The sequence below is a fragment of the Anopheles moucheti genome, chromosome 2 (genome assembly GCF_943734755.1).
Source record: "Anopheles moucheti chromosome 2, idAnoMoucSN_F20_07, whole genome shotgun sequence".
In the NCBI taxonomy this organism is placed as follows: Eukaryota; Metazoa; Arthropoda; class Insecta; order Diptera; family Culicidae; genus Anopheles; species Anopheles moucheti.
In genome coordinates this window covers 24,160,105-24,176,272 of record NC_069140.1, presented here as the reverse complement: position 1 = coordinate 24,176,272, position 16,168 = coordinate 24,160,105, and the positions used below count along the sequence as shown (strand labels likewise).

Sequence of the window (16,168 nt, the reverse complement as noted above, 5' to 3'; positions counted from 1 at the left end):
TGAGTTTATTCGTTTGCATCTCGCGTTTATTATTATTTTTCGGACTCGGTTTATTTACGCATAGGTTTAAACGATAGCATTTAGTTTCAATCAACCAGTGGTCAACCATCGATTTACTTTCAATATGTGTTAGCGAATCAATGCATATACTGAGGGAAAGTGTGTTCGTTTGTTTAGGGCGCATTACACTGCATCATGCATGCACATATTTATAGCAGATATAGGTATGTATACGTATTTTGCTTTTTTTTTTTGCTTGCTTTTGTGTGAAACATATTGATCTACGTACATCCCTCTTTTGCCATTACGGAAAATCGATCCCCAACCTCCTTTGAGAGGGGGCGCAATCAAGCGCTTACCTGAACGCCCAATTTACCGCCTGTCCATTGTAATATTAACGCATAAAATATTAATAATCATAAATTGCATAAATAAAACTTGTCCTTATCTTGCCGATTGTGGACGATTGTGACGACCGAAATTGATGCCAGTGCTGCTAAGCGAACACACGCACACTACCTGCTACCTATTTGGCTCACTGTCTGCCCGATTGCCAAATAAAAGGCTTTAAAAAATAAATGTCTTGTGCTTGTGGCGCAAACAGTCAACAGTCAAATGTGTGTTTAAATTAAAGCAAATTAAACGAAAGCAAAGCAAACGCTTCAACATAAAGCAAACAAACAAAACATCACTCAAAAAACGGTGCCAAACAGTGGCAAATTGATGCACTCTAACAGTAATCGTTCATTTGTATACACCTTTTGTAACAATAATTGAAATAGCAAAAAAAAAACAGGAATGGTGTATTGCTGTAGCGTATCAATGAAAGAAGATTCAAGCCAGCAATTTTAATGTAAGATGCACGCGCTTGTAAAGGACATCGAGAGAATGTTACGAACGAAAGCAAAAAGGTTAAAACCATAAAAGGTGATCTTAAATATTACGATTGCATACTTTCAGGCGTCGCATACGCTTGGCAAACCATAAAGTGATCCTAGAAAAACTTATGATTGCATACTTTCAGGCTTCTAGTGGAAAGTGCTAAACTTATGTCCACACACACACACACATACTTCGTGTCGTGGAGGAATAAACAATACTGCATTTTCACATAAACATTCATAAAAGACGGCCCACACCAATTTCTGCTACACGAGGGAGACAGAAAGTGATTGTTTGTGGGGCGAACGAGTGCAGCAACAATTATTCAGCATAGGGATCGGTTCTGCTAGGAATGCATCCTTTCTTTGTCTCCGCTTTTTCTTACTACTGCTGTATGCGCCACATTTACGCAAAAAAAACTCCATCCAATCTATTGGCGCTAACCGTTCCTTTTCTATAGTGGGACATCTTTGTTGGGACTTAGTGTGTTACATAGTGTGGCGAACTCTATAAAACAAATCTCTTCATGCTTTGAATAAGAATCAATTAGTAGTGTTTTTTGTTGTTGCTCTGTGTGATTTTCGATTTTTTATGGTCTTTTTTGTTTCGTTTTCTACCACTAGGGTAGAATCAATTTTACACAACGGATAACAAGAAGATTAGCGTTGATCCGTGGTTTCGCTGCGCTCTTCCATGTATTTACACACTCTCCTCACTATACTATTACGCGCCCGTGCATAGTTTGCATATGTATATGTATATATATATTTATATATAGATTTATGTATATATTCATCTGTTTTGTATCTATTATTTTTTTCATTCTCTTAGTGAAACAGGTAAGATAAATGATAACGATTTTATGTTTGTTGAATTTCTACTTAATGCTGCAAAATTCTAGGATTCATATAATATATTTCGCTAACCCGGAGGGACGGGGATCCTTTTCCCAACCCATTAGTTTTGTTTTTGGGTTTCTGTTTTCTCGGATTTCTATTGTTTGTTTTTGCGTTACCCTTATGCTCGAATCATTTTATCTATGCCAAACTCGCTAAAATTACAGCATTATCAGTGAATAAATAGAAAAGTGTGACTTTTAACACACACAAAAAAACGTCGCAAACTCAGAAATAACAAAAGAGATGTGCATGTAAATTGTCCATCACCGATCGGAGAGTTCCCATTCGAGGCTATTTTGAAATCATACCTGCGCAGCCTGAAGCTTTAATGTCGCTTAATCGCCACCCAGCCACGAACTACACACCACGCGGTGTTTGCATTGCTTCGGTGGCGGTAAACGTTTCGCGAACCTTCTCTTTCTAGTGTGCTTTTTTCTGTTCTGGCGATTCTTTAATTAAAACCTGAGAAACGGAAATAGAAACAAACGGTCGTGTTTTACAATTCGTTCACTTGTTCGCTGCTTGGTGCATGCTGGCTGTGAGAGAATGCTGTATACATGAAGCTTAAGGCTTCGGCTACAAGAGAAAGCAACGAATAATGCGCATGCCACAGACGGACAAAATATGCATGAGTGAGAAACAGCATTTAGAAGAGGGTGTTATGTTTGACAACGAAACTATATCGCTTTATTCGTACACAAGGTAAATGGAAGGGTGGAAGTGGCGCCCAATTTGGATAAGTGCGCCACACACTACAGAATAATCGCTACTATGCAAAAATGTTTATCATATATATATATATGTAATAGATATACTCTAACAACTAGCCGCACTTCCGTCACACATTTGTCAACCTACACGTTAAAGTAAGGTAATGTTGTTGTGGGTTTTATAACAGGCGAAAGCAAAACTAATCCTTTGTTTAATCTTCCCGCACAGCACCCTAACTTACCTAACGCAGGTGTGTGATTAATTTAACTAAATGCTGATGTGATTCGTATTGCGGGACAGGAATTGGAAACGGAATCGAATCAATGTAATACACCCCCCCCCCCCAATGCAACACGATATGGACCACGAACGATGATGATGCGGCAAACGATATGCACACACGTTGTTGTTGTTGTTATTCATTGTTGGACGACGAAGATGATCACCAGACGGAATAGCAATCGGTATGTACGAACGTAGCAGCAAAATATCAGCACCAGCCATCATCGTCAGTGGCAGCAGTAGGCAAAAGAACACCAGGGGTTAGACATAAGTTCAAAGCATCCCTCAATAAAAAAAAACCGGTCATAACCGCTGTCCACAGCGGACGATGAGAATGACGCGAGCGAGAGCAAATACTTTTAATATTTAAACCTAAACGTGCTATGACGCTACTTAAAGCCCCTGCTGTCGCAACCCTGAATGAAGCGTGCACCAGATATTCCGATGGCCTTGTCATTACTACGACGGAGGTGTGTTATGATGAGTGCTACCATGAGTCTACCTATTTTATTTACTCTAATTTGTTTGGCGTGCACAGAATAGAAAGGAAGGGAAGAAGGTAGACGAAAAAAACTGATAAAACTGGTGATTACACAAAGCTTTTGGCTAAGATGCATTACAAACTGTACACGGACAGTTTGTGGTCATACAAATTTACTTGCACACAGGCAATAACTTTTGTCTGCCAAACGATGTGACCAAAAACGTGCCTGTTCTCTCTCGCCCAAGAAACTAACAACAATCATACACGCATGATCGTGATCGTTAAATCGGGAATGATTTGCGGAAGGAAGCGTGAGGCGCGGGGGAAGAGAAAATATTTGAGTGAGTTTGAACCACCGGGGTCTGAGATAAAGAACCGGGAGGCTCACAATTGCTCTCTATACACATGCTTGTTCGTTCCTATGCTACTGTATGCGCGGCGGTGTTGCATCACGTCCACAGAATCTACTACTAGTGGTCGTTTGCGCTAGGGTTGTTAACGTGCAATTTTACATACCACCGTACTGGTATGGGGTCATATTTGGTTGCGGCGGCACGTACGCACCAGCGTACTGTGGCGCATACTGGGGCATGCCGATACCGGGGCCAGCAGTCAGCATGAGCTGCGGTTCGGGCATGATGATCGATTTGTGTTCGGTACTTTCACCCTCCTTCTGTCGTTCCGCATCGGACGCTTCGAGTTTGTCCACCTTGGAGGTATATTCTCTCGTCACCTAAACAAGTGATCGTACACAACAATAAGTAGGTGAAAGGTGTTAAGAAAGCCTATTATTATTAGGCCAAACAAGGTACCTGAATGATGTAAGGCATCGCAAAGTCCATGATGTTGTGACGCCATGCGAGTTCTAGTATTACATCGGGCCGCAGCAAATCGTAGCACTGGAAAAGGCAGAAGAAAACAAAACATAATCTCAAGCTACAGCTCCGCGCACGATGGAAGAGCAGCTAGTTTAACCTACCTGGAATAGGCATGCCGCGAAGCAATCGTATGCGCCCCGTTCCAAGAACCATCCGAGCAACTCTTCCGCCAACTCGCCCTGGTGGGACTCGGCCGCGTATTCCATTGCGTCCTTGAACAGACGGTCCTTTTTGCACAGCTCCACACTTTGCTTCCAGCGGTTGTTTCCTACGCATTTAAAATGTTACAAATTAGCACACGAGCTGCCCATGTCACTGTAAGCTCACATCTCAAAACTATACAAACCTTTGTATAGGTAGGCGGCAATACGACGGAATTCGGTAAGCTCGTGCTTTTCGAGCTTCTGCGCCAACGCAATGTTGTCAAAGTTGTCGAACGCGTCGATGGATGTCCGCAAACCCTGATAGTCCTCTTCGTCGATCAGCAGTCCATTGAGTGCTTCATTGATTGCCTTGTTGTTTAGGCTCTGCACCGAGCGCAGATAGGTTTTGACCAGCTGCAGATGACCCTGTTTGGTGAAGAAACTAACCGCACGGGTGTGATCCATGCGGGGTGCCAGCACGAGCAGCATATCGTTCAGCAACAGCGGCTTATAGTCCAGGTAGAACTGTATCGCCTTGTAGTACAGCTCGATGTTAGCCACCTTCGTGATGATATCCTTGAAATGACCTTCGCGCCACGCCTCGGACGGATGTGCCATCATGGCCAGCACGGCATTATCGTACTCCTCGTACTTGTCGTATAGGAACACCAGCTCCGACCAAAGGTGGGCCTGTTCGGCGGCACGGAGTACCTTCGGAATGTTTACGCGCGACCAGAACAGCTCAAGATGTTCACGCATCTTGGCCGGTTTGTACTTCGAGTACAGAATTGCCAACTCGGTGAACATGCCCATGTGCGCCCGCTCCAGTCCAAGGGCGGCCTCCAAGAGTCCAATCAGTTCCTCAAAGTATCCCCGATCCTGATAGTAGTTGATCAGATCCTCCAGCTCGTCCGCGTGTACCACAATGTGAAGGCCACACATCTGCGCCAGTCGGAACTCTTCCGCGTCTACGCAGGCGAAGCACACCTCCTTCCAGGTGCGTGTAGAGTTGGCTTTACGCGCTCCATCCACAGCGCCCTGGAACTCGCGCAGGTGCACCAACGTGATGGCGAGCCGTGCAAAGTTGCTTACATTGTTATACAACAGCTTCGCCGCCTCGTACATACGATCGTTGAAGCACCGATCGCCGATCTTCTGAATATCGGCATGGTTCGGCCCCGATACGAATTCCTCCAGATCGGCCAACCTACCGGTACGGGCATACGCGTAGATCAGCTCACTTTCAATGTAGCTCTCGCGGGCCTTCTTGCGTGCCATCTGCAGATAGCGTACCAGATCCTCCCATGAATCATTCTTGCTTGCCGTTTCGACCACATCGATGTAAGCGCTCGGATCATCCGCCTTGATGTAGCTATCAATCGCTTCCTTCACCAGCCCTTGCTGAAGCTGGGCACGAGCCAACTGTGACCATACGGCCGGTTCATTGCAGCGCTCTGCAAATTCGTTCGCACGCTCCAGATTGTTCACCTGCTCGATCAGCACCTGGATAGCCGAAGTGTTGACGTCGAACTTTTTGAATATCGCAAATGCCTCCTCGTACAGTTCGTTATTGATAGCAATGTTAGCGATATCAGGCGCATCATAGTTATCCAAACGATTGATGTAATCCATAACGCGGCTACGGTCCGCCTTGATTGCCGTCAAAATGAGCAGATTTTGCAAATTACGATGATCGGAGAACACCGAAGAATCCAGCACAATCTTCTCCAACAGCTCGATTAGCTCGTTGGGCAAATCAGCCGTCATGAACGCCTTCACAGTGACAGAAATATCGTCCGGATCTTGCGTCTCTGATAAGGCAGTTTGGACGACCTGATCGATCAGCTGACGCTTGTAAGGATTCGCCTCGGAAAGGACTTCCGCCCACAGTTCTGCATCACGGCGCCGTACCAGATAGCGCGCCTCTGACTTAAACAGAGAATTTTCGTTGCAAACAGCGATCAGCTCACGGTCACACTGGCCACGCTCATACGCAACGCAGGCCAGATGCGGATCGCGCTTCTCGCAGTAGCGTCCTACCACTCGGCTATCGTAAAACTGATTCTCCTTCAGGAAACGTTCCGGATTGTTGTTCGAATCGATGTAGATCTTGGCAAGTGCATTGTGCGTCGCCGGCTCGACGCATCCTTCATGGACGCGAGACTCAAGCCACGGCAGTAACAACTTCAGACGGTTACGCTTCTCAACCTCCTCTACCAACTCGTCCGTCGAGAACTGTCCCTTTACGACCAATATCAAGTTCTTTATAATGTCCTCCGAACAGTCGACATCCAGCAGACCTCCTACAACCACCGGCAATCGCGACGGATTCACTTTCTGCACGTAGATCTCAATGTACTTCTGTAGACTGTTGCGGTACAGGTAGAGCACCAAGTCGTGCACGAAATCGAAACGATCGCACACAATGATCAACGGTAGCTGATCGGTCAGCTTTGCCTCCTTCAGGAAGTTCTTCACGCGCTCCGCGTTGTAACAGTTCGATTCGCGACAGATACGCTCCACCTCCTTGATCTGATTGGTTTTGCAAGCGGCCTGAATGTACTTGAAGTGTACCTCCGGATCTTGGCTGAAGTTTACAATCGAGCCCAGGAAATAAAACAACCCTTCGTAGCTCTTGAAACTCTCGAACAGATCGATCAGAGCCTTGGTCGTCAGCTGCTCGTGGTACTTGGTCGCAATCTGTACACAGATCTGCAGATTTTGGCGAATGTTCGCAGTCAGCATCGCCTTCAAACACTCAAGCGAATCCTCCACTGAGAGTGTGCCGAAGAATCCTACCAACCAGTCACCGTTCAGCAGCTGAGTGTGGACGACTGCACGCTTAATATCGTACAGATCGGTATAGTGCTCCAGGGCGCGCTGCAATAGACCCGCCTTCTCGCACAGCTGCGCGATGTGCGCACGATCATAGTGCGTAAACATAGCATTGCCGAGGATAGCATCGGCGACTTGCGGTGCCGACATAAGGTTCATTTCGAGCAGACGCGTCTGCAGTGCTCCTTCCGCGGGACGGTTGTTCTTAAGCGCATCGAGCAGGAACGCAGTGCACTGCTGTACCATGTTCTGCTCCATGAAGATGTCTACGATCTGGTTGATGTCGGCCAATGGTTCCTCGTCCGCTACCAGCATGCTCGCAAACCCAGATCCCTGCTCCGGATTTGTGCGCATCACCGAACGCAACAGGAACACGTAATCCGGACTGTAGTTGACCTTCTTCGCGTACAGTACAATCTTCTGGAACTGACCCGTTTCGGCGAAACACTGAATCACCTTATTCGGCACGTTCGAGCGCAGATAGATGGAAAGGGCGAGTGTGGGATCGGACGGTTTGACCAGATCGCCAAGTTCTTCACTGCACTCAAGCTTCTCCTCCTTCAGCCACTTCTCGCAAAGCTGCTTGCGGCCCTGCGCCAACACCGGGCGACACAGTTCGAGCGATTCGTACTTGTTCAGCTTGCCCTGATCGAGCAGAATGCCGAAATATTGCAGCAAGGGTGGTGAGTTCGTTCCCGGTTGGGCCGGCACCTGCTGGAATTTCTGGATCGTTTGCGGTGTACGCAGGATACCTTTCGGTGCAATCGCGGCCACCTTCGCTGCTTCTGCGAACTGCCCATTCTGGAAGAGTTGGTTAAACTTACGGACAAACAAGTCTTCCGCACCGGACAAATTGTTTCGCACCGCCATACGCAACGCTAGGTCTGGGTTCTGGAGCACGGTGTTGATGTAAGGGATGATTTGCTCCTCATCGACCGTCACCGAAAGCACCTGACCCTTGCGATTCACACCGATGATGCCACCGCTCGATTCGTGCGGTGCTGTCACGAAGATGGTATCACCCGAAATACGGTTCATGTAGATGCAGGTCGCCGTCTCGATGTCGTACATGTGAATGTAGCCGTACTTGGTGATCAGGTAGATCACATCGTACCGGGGCGATACCTGCATCGCTACAGGGAAATCACTTTGCGCCTCCGGCGGGAAGAACACATCGACCGCCTTCTTCGTAAACGCCACATTGCCGGCCGGCGGAGTACCGACCTCAATGATGTGCAGTTTAGCAGCAGTTTGCGACCGGACGGCGAAACAAAACAGCGTCGACAGTTCCTTGTTTTCCTCCATCTTGAAGGTGGCGAACGATGCGGCATGACCTTCGATCGCTTGCGAAACTTTGCGCTCTACCGAGTACAACTGCATCGCGCCAATCACACGATTCTGCTGTGCCGAAATACCTATCGAAAGATAATGATACATGTTAGCAATTTTGCAGTCTATAGACTGGCCTTTTAAGCAAAAGAGTAAAGGACAGTTGCTTACCAACTAGCAGCAGCCATGCTTGCTTCGGATCGGTACGATAGTTGATGATCTGACAGCCGTTCAGCGACGAATGGCGCTCGAACATCTTGATCGGCGTCGAGTCCCCTTCCATCGACCAATGATACACGGACGTTTCCGTCACCAGCGACAGCGTGTTGAGGGTGATCCACTTCCAGAACACGACCTCTTCCGTCATCGTGTGCGCTTTCATCTTAGATTTCATCTCGATGTTGAAGATCTGCAGCGTCTTCTGGGCCTTCAGAGCGATCACTTTGCTCGCCGGATTCATGATTGCCGAGTCCGCACTGATCGGCCGTCGGATCGGATTCTGTGCGTCGTTCATGTCGATGATTACGACCTGCGCCGTCTCGCCCACCTTCTCTCGGACGCAGATGAACTTGTCCGACTCCATCGTCAGATTGGTGAACGAGATCGAGCTCGCATTGATGTTGATGTTGGTGAGCTACCACACAACATCGCAGCAGGCCAGCATATTAACCATGGATACCGCGCGAGCAAACGAACAATCGGCAAGTAATCGTGTTAGGAGAGTTTTGGGTTGAAACGATAACAGCACGCCCAGGCATGGAAACAACGGACGATGGTACACACGGGGTATTCGGACGGTGCAGTGTGCAAACATCCACACAGGAAGAGAAAAAAACAAAGGGGAAAAGAAAACAGAACTCTGATAAGAAAAACATTCTCTGAAATTTTTGCAGACGTGGGACGATGCTAATGTTGTCGGTATTGTGTTCGTTGATGTTCTCTATCTTGTGCATTATATTTCACTTACAGTTCGTCACCGAATGATTTTTTCAGTATGTTAAGCAGCATCCACCCACACCGATATGAGTGTAGCTAACCAAACAGGCTGCTATAAAACTAAATCGGTCAATAAAATTGCATCTGCCCAAGGGAAATTTAATTTCCCGTCCGCCGAGGGTCTTCTTTCGTTAGAGCCATCAGGATAGGACAGGAAGCGAAAAACCCACCCACTCACTTCCAAACATCTGCTCTGCCTCATGGGGTAAGAATCCAGCATGGAGTGCTGGTTCGAGAAAAATGGAACTATGCTAGCCATTGCGTAATGTCAAATCATTCGTTTCCTATCCCTGTCTCGTCGTAGTTCCGTCCGTGGAGGACAGGCGCAGAGTGCTGCTTGCTGTTCTTTTTCTCACTCCTCAACAACATTCAACTTCCTGTCATCCGTCCTTTGGCTAACCAAACGAGAGCTGTTCTAATCGATTTCTCACTCCGAACGTAGCTCGGCACGAAGGAATGGATTCAAAAGACCCACAATATCACTAAAAGAATGATTCATGGTACGCTATCATTAGCAGCATTGAAAGGGGCGTCGCGCTATTTCTTGTGACACATGACCAACATTATATTCTCCAATCCAACCACTAGGGGCTGCTGCTGCTGCTGCTCCTTTTTCATCTCAGCAGCCCCAATAGCAGCCAATGTTTAAAGAGGGATGTGCAGAGCAATTCTAGGTCATTCGCGTCATCGTCGTCGTTGTGTTGTTGTTCTCTTCATCTTCACCTCACCCAAAACGAAACTCACCTGTAAATGCTCCTGAAAGCGTATCGGAAGTTGTTGCGACATTTTCGGGCTGCGCCTTATTTACTACTTTGTATTACTTTGCTTCAGACACTTCCGGAGAACGTGGATCTTAGTATAGTTAATTTATATAACAACTTATAATGTTTCAAACATTCACTTTCACTAGATTTACAATGATTTGCACACGAACACGTACGAATATGTTGTTGCGGTACGGCCGTATTCCGTTTTCAGGACGGGTTTTCGGTGAGACCTTACTGGAGGAATGAAACAGATATTAAGGAAGGTTTGCTTCGGTACTGCTGGTATACGGTAGATTCTTCACCAGCATTTCAAGAGAAATGGTGGTGATGGTGACACGGGTCGAAAACACGATTATTCCAAGTACACGCGAATCAAGAGCTATGTCGATCGATATTATGGTGTTCTACCTTGCGTTCCATAGAACATCGAACAATATTGTTGTAGATAAACCAGAAATTAACCCAGTTTTCCAGTCCTTCACTGTGTGCCTTTAGGCAGGTTAATAGAAATTTCTAACAGAAGACGTACGACCGCAACCCAACTCGTTGACAACTACGTGCAGTGGAATCTACTCTCATTCAACAACCCCGAAGAATCGCCTGCTACGACGGACGGCATAAAGTTGAATGGATTCGCCGAACGCATGCAACTATACGCACACATGCTTGCGTAAGAAAACAATGTGCACAGCAGTGGTGGAGATGCAATTAAATAGTGAACTCCTCTCGAATTAACAGTTGCTTTCTCGTACAGTGCCAGCAGCTCTAGATCATTTGACGCTATAGCCCTGTCGGCACCGTTGTGTTGTTCTGTTTATCTCAGTTATTATTTAAACCCCAATATTTAACGTACACACTATACGCAAGGCTTAGAAAAATTGGTTCATTTAGCCCAATAACCGTGCACAAATAAATTAAATCATCCGATTTATTCGTGTTCTAGGGAGAGGTTTAACGATATGTTGACACTTGTCGCAATCACACTGCACGAGAAAAAACACAACTTAACAACAGAACGAAGCGGGTACGCTGCTTGCTTGTGTAGGTGCGTTGAATAATTGAATTCCAATATGGCCGTTCCGACTTGCGGCGAGTCTTTAAACATTTCCGCTGTTATATCTATCACTGGCTGCCATGCGTCTTTATGGTGTGTCCTATTTTGGACAGATTTTATGGCACAAGGATTTTAGTACGTTTTGTAGATAAAAGGATTGCAAACAATTCATCTGCCAGCGCATTGAAAACGAGATGGAATGGCTGGTGTGGCACTGAGAGTAAAAGATGAATGAGAGAGAGAGTAGGCGAAAGAAAAAGACGGGAGAGCATAACACGGATGCACCAATACCAATTGCCCCGCAAGCATTGTGAAAAGCACGACTACCCATTGATGTGTGCGAGAAGAAAACAACTCACTTCCCCCGAAAGGTAAATTAAATTATCTTCGACTATTGAAATTTGTAGCGGGTTTGTTTCTTGCGCACGAAAGCGGGTCAGAAACGCACACCGCCGTAAAGGGCAGACACACCATACATATGGTTTGTTAAAGGAAGCTTCTCTATTATTTCGACACCCATCAATCAGATTATTGCCCTGCCGTCTCGTCCATCCGGTACCGCCAGCATCGGGCGCGTAAGTGAATATTTCTCCTATTAGCTGTCCGCGGTCGGTGATGGTGCGGTGGTAGTAATAGTGTTGGTGTCACTTTTGTATCAGGTAACGTAGGCCCCGCAGGTATCGCCCACCGTTCTCATCGTTTTCTCCGCACCGTTCGCTTTCGGTGTGTAGCGGCGCAAGCAAAATGGCTCGTTGAGTCACTTTCTTCCTCCCGTTACACATCAGGGAAGACCCGCCCGCCCCACACACTTCACGCACACTACGGAGGACAAGTGCCACATCACTTCATCGTTGGGCGCTTCCGCCCATCGCTTAACAGCTCGTTTCACTGACGATCTGAACTTTTTAAATGCGGTTACATATCCGGATTACGGTTAGATATACATTTGGCTACCAACAGCACTAGATCACCACCATTTTCTATGCACCGTGCGCCTGAACGAACTCATGCGTAATCTCGCATAATTGCTGCAACTTGTTCGACATTTCGCTGGCATACGCGGCGACACAATGTGACAAGTGAAAATTACTTTTCACGCTTCCTTTATCTATCGCGAATTTCAGCAAATAGCAGTACTGGCAAAAGTACTGGTCAGTCGGTAACTACACACAAAGCGAACACCTCCCACTCAACGATGCGCAAATCTTTTTCTTCTCAAACAGCTTTGTTCGTAACACTTCTTCCCAATGGCTGGTACATCGGTACCGCTGGTTTGTCTAACTTTTATTCCATTCTCATGCGACACAATCGACGAGTATCCTTTTAACTGCACCGGGATAATCTTTTGAGCAGAAATTATTGTACAAAATTCCGAAAATTTTACCCGTGAGACGCAAACACACACGAAAACCGTCAGATGAGTTGCAAGTTGGAAAATGAAATGCGCTCATAATTCGTTTATCCGTTGCCTTCGGGTAATGTCCCGAATAATCAAACACCACGGATGATGCGACGTACTCTGCGGATGGGGTCCTTTTTACAGTAGAAGACATGTTGCATTTGAAACTCAGTCATTCAAATTGACCGTTGGAATCGGAATTGTCGTTCAAAGAGTGGAATAGGTAATTTTTGTTTTATTACCATGTTATTATCATATTTTATTGAGATGAGCTAATGCAGATTTAGAATTTTGAACGAATTTTCAAACTGAATAATTGGCTTCCATGACTCCTCATCTATCTTTATGAATGGTCAAATATGCATGAATTGTTAAAAATTCTTCTGTTATAGCATTCGATTGTGTTACCCAATTGAACAGAGTTTGTTCAACTGGCAGCTATTCACTTTTATTATTCGTATCCAAAAAATTAATTAGACACAGCACAACATGAGTATTCAAATTCAAAATAATTTCAATTTATTATCTATCATAAGTAATTATTGATGTACATTTAACCTGTTTCTTAACATTAGTATTATGGTACAACAGCATAAGCGCAGTCAAAACTATATCACCATGTACGATTATTACCTAATCGCTTATTTTTCCGCCCTGTAGTATACTTTAGAGCTTGCCAATCGTGTTTGTATCTGTTCGAATGTTTTACCCTTTGTCTCTGGCACGAACAGAAAAACGAAAATTGCACCGAGTAAACAGAATCCAGCAAACAACCAGAACGTTCCCGCCTCTCCGAGCCCGTTCCGAAGCGGATTAAACGTTTTCGACATCATAAACGACAGTGCGTAGCTGGTGAATGTTGACAACGAGCTAGCCAGGTCCTTCACATCAATCGCAAACACTTCACCAATCATAATCCACGGTACCGGTCCGAAACCGATCGAAAACATAGTTACGAAAACGGACAGCGCAAGAACCGGTAGCCATTCGAGGTTTTCCACTTGTGCTGGATTGTTTTGCAATAGTTGGAAATACACACCTAGCACAATGTGTGAGGCACACATTACGACAGCAGATATCATCAACAACCAACGACGTCCAATGCGATCGACAGTGAAGGCGGCAAGTAGTGTGCCAAACACCTGCATCCCACCAACGATGATCGTAGCCACATTATGGTTAAGCGAATCCGAAGCATTCTGGCGATATGGGAGAGTAAGAAACATGTATTGAGCAGTTAAATTAAGTGAACGACTACAGTTTAACTATCACTTACCATGAAAATGTCTGTGGCGTAAAACAACACCGCATTGATACCGGACAGCTGCAGGAAGGTGACCAGCCCAAACATGGCAACCAGTGCGCTCAACGTTTCTGGGGTTAGTAATGATTTTTTAAGGGACTTCTTGGGTTGATTTAACAATGCATCTTGTTCCAATTGTAGCTGTTCTATTTCTGTACAAGCATCACATTTTGGGCCACGCAACCACTTGAGCGTTTCTATGGCTTTCGTCTTATGTCCTCGTTTGAGCTGCAAGTGATTAACGATTATGTAGTGATATTCTCGATTATTGGTTTTAATAATGATCTTTCTCACCAGCCAGGATGGGGTTTCGGGCATTAGCATAAATATGGGTCCAAACAGCAGCACAATGAAACCGGATATAATGTTCAGTTGAAACACATTCACACCAACCGAAATGCTGAAGGACATCAGCATTCCAAGATTCAGCATTAGCTGGAAAAAACTCCCCACAGTGCCACGGATGCGTTGGTCCGCTATTTCACCGATGTAGATCGGCACGGACATAGAGTAAGCCCCAGCTGCAAATCCCTGAAGCAATCTGCCAAGATACATCATCGCCACTGCTTGAGACCAGGTCATCAATACCCACCCTGTTGAATGCGGTTTACGTACATTACTGGTTGAAGGACCGCAAAACTAATTTGCAACGACTCACTTACCCAAAAGCAGTGGTAAAACGAAAAACAGAATTGTGTTTTTGCGTCCTTCCGACCTCATCATTATTCCACAAGGTATGGCAGCTATGGCACCACCGACAGGCATGAAGGCAATAGTCCACGAAAATTGGTCATCACTCATGGCGAAGTTTCCTTCGCCATTTTCCAATATCCGAGGTCCTGCCGGTGCGGACCAACCAAATACCATGCCGATCGCAAGTACGCCATAGGATGCTGCAACGGAGCAATGAGGAAAGAAAAGGAAAGCTTAGCCAAAGTGCCTCAGTATAGCGGACAATAAGGAATGGTCCATCGATCAATTAACTTTCCGGAATGGTGAATTTGAAATTCATTGAGAGTGTTCGATGATTGTACTCTTATCATGCCACTCATGAGCACGTGTTGATTTTACGTTAACAGGCAAAAACACTACGCAATCATCAATTTGTCAACAACATTCAATTCTTATCACTGCAGAAATTATGTTTGGCTCTAAGGAGTAACGATTCACAGGCTGATAACTTTAAAATTCATTCAACAAATTCAGCAGTTTGCACTGCCTCAACTGCCAACCGATACGAAATTGATTTCACGTTTAACTTTCACCTATTCGTGTACGGAATGCTACATGAGCCCATTGTTTTACTGTCTTTTATCAATCAAACACTAATTGCACAAATAAAGATAATAAATGGTGAAATAATAAACTACCTGCTAATGCTGCGATGTACTGATTTTGATTTGGAAAATAATAAGGTAGTTTGTACATCCTTGCGTATGTAATGCGAGCGTTCCTACTACCTAACCACTTGGAATCCGCATAACCACTGAATGTGTTAGCGGTCTAACTGTAGCAACTACCCGGTTTACACAAGCCGCAGGAGCTGTACTGCAGATGATAAGAACAACACAAAATCTCTCTCTTATACATGGATTTTTTATTGTCATGCGTTATCAGCTTTGGGATTAATCTGATACGCGCCTTGATTGATGAATCACTCAATGCTATCCAAAGTGTCTATCATACATTTTCAAATTATTGTGCACAGTTTGTTTCTGTGCAAACACTTGTTTTGATATTGAGTCGCATTCTTTGGATAAATAACATTAATAGCACGGAAAGTGGTTTTGCTTTGCAATTTTGTTTGGATTGGTAGAAACATTCATTAGGAGGCCTATATCATACCTATCCCGTAGTAATTTGAAACGATTGCCATTACATACTACAATCAATGCAAAAAGTACCTGCCATTTGTTAGGCCTAGAATTCGCGATGAATAAACAGTTTCTCTCTTTCAGTTTTGCTCAATCTTAGCAGTTTTGCTTCATCCGACTCCAGTGTATAACGATAATTACCTCTAATCTGCACTAGATACAGGGTCATGCAAGCTTCGGAACATGATTTATTACCTCGTCTTATATTCCGCACGGCCAAAGTAAATTGTGATTGTGATGCTGATGAGGATCATCGATTCGCGGTTCAAGATAACCCAGTTCAAGCAACAGGTCCGTTCAATGTACATTCAAGATGTAATGTAATTCAAGAC

The 16,168-nt window shown here is 45.2% G+C and overlaps 2 protein-coding genes across 2 annotated transcripts; both read right to left on the bottom strand.

The window, feature by feature from the left end:
* Window positions 1-12,688, bottom strand: LOC128298652 (clathrin heavy chain). Its single transcript, XM_053034422.1, has 8 exons — window positions 12,645-12,688; window positions 10,184-10,440; window positions 8,615-9,077; window positions 4,483-8,529; window positions 4,238-4,404; window positions 4,071-4,157; window positions 3,775-3,991; window positions 1-2,243 (listed from the first exon to the last, which is right to left on the bottom strand). Exons 2-8 carry the CDS (start codon window positions 10,223-10,225, stop codon window positions 2,233-2,235), a joined length of 5,034 nt encoding a protein of 1,677 aa, XP_052890382.1. The 5' UTR covers window positions 10,226-10,440; window positions 12,645-12,688; the 3' UTR covers window positions 1-2,232.
* Window positions 12,689-13,300: 612 nt separating this feature from the next.
* LOC128297681 (facilitated trehalose transporter Tret1-like) lies at window positions 13,301-15,390 on the bottom strand. The gene is made up of 5 exons (XM_053033367.1): window positions 15,333-15,390; window positions 14,625-14,855; window positions 14,257-14,555; window positions 13,936-14,190; window positions 13,301-13,858 (listed from the first exon to the last, which is right to left on the bottom strand). Exons 1-5 carry the CDS (start codon window positions 15,388-15,390, stop codon window positions 13,301-13,303), a joined length of 1,401 nt encoding a protein of 466 aa, XP_052889327.1.
* Between the last annotated feature and the right edge of the window lie 778 nt (window positions 15,391-16,168).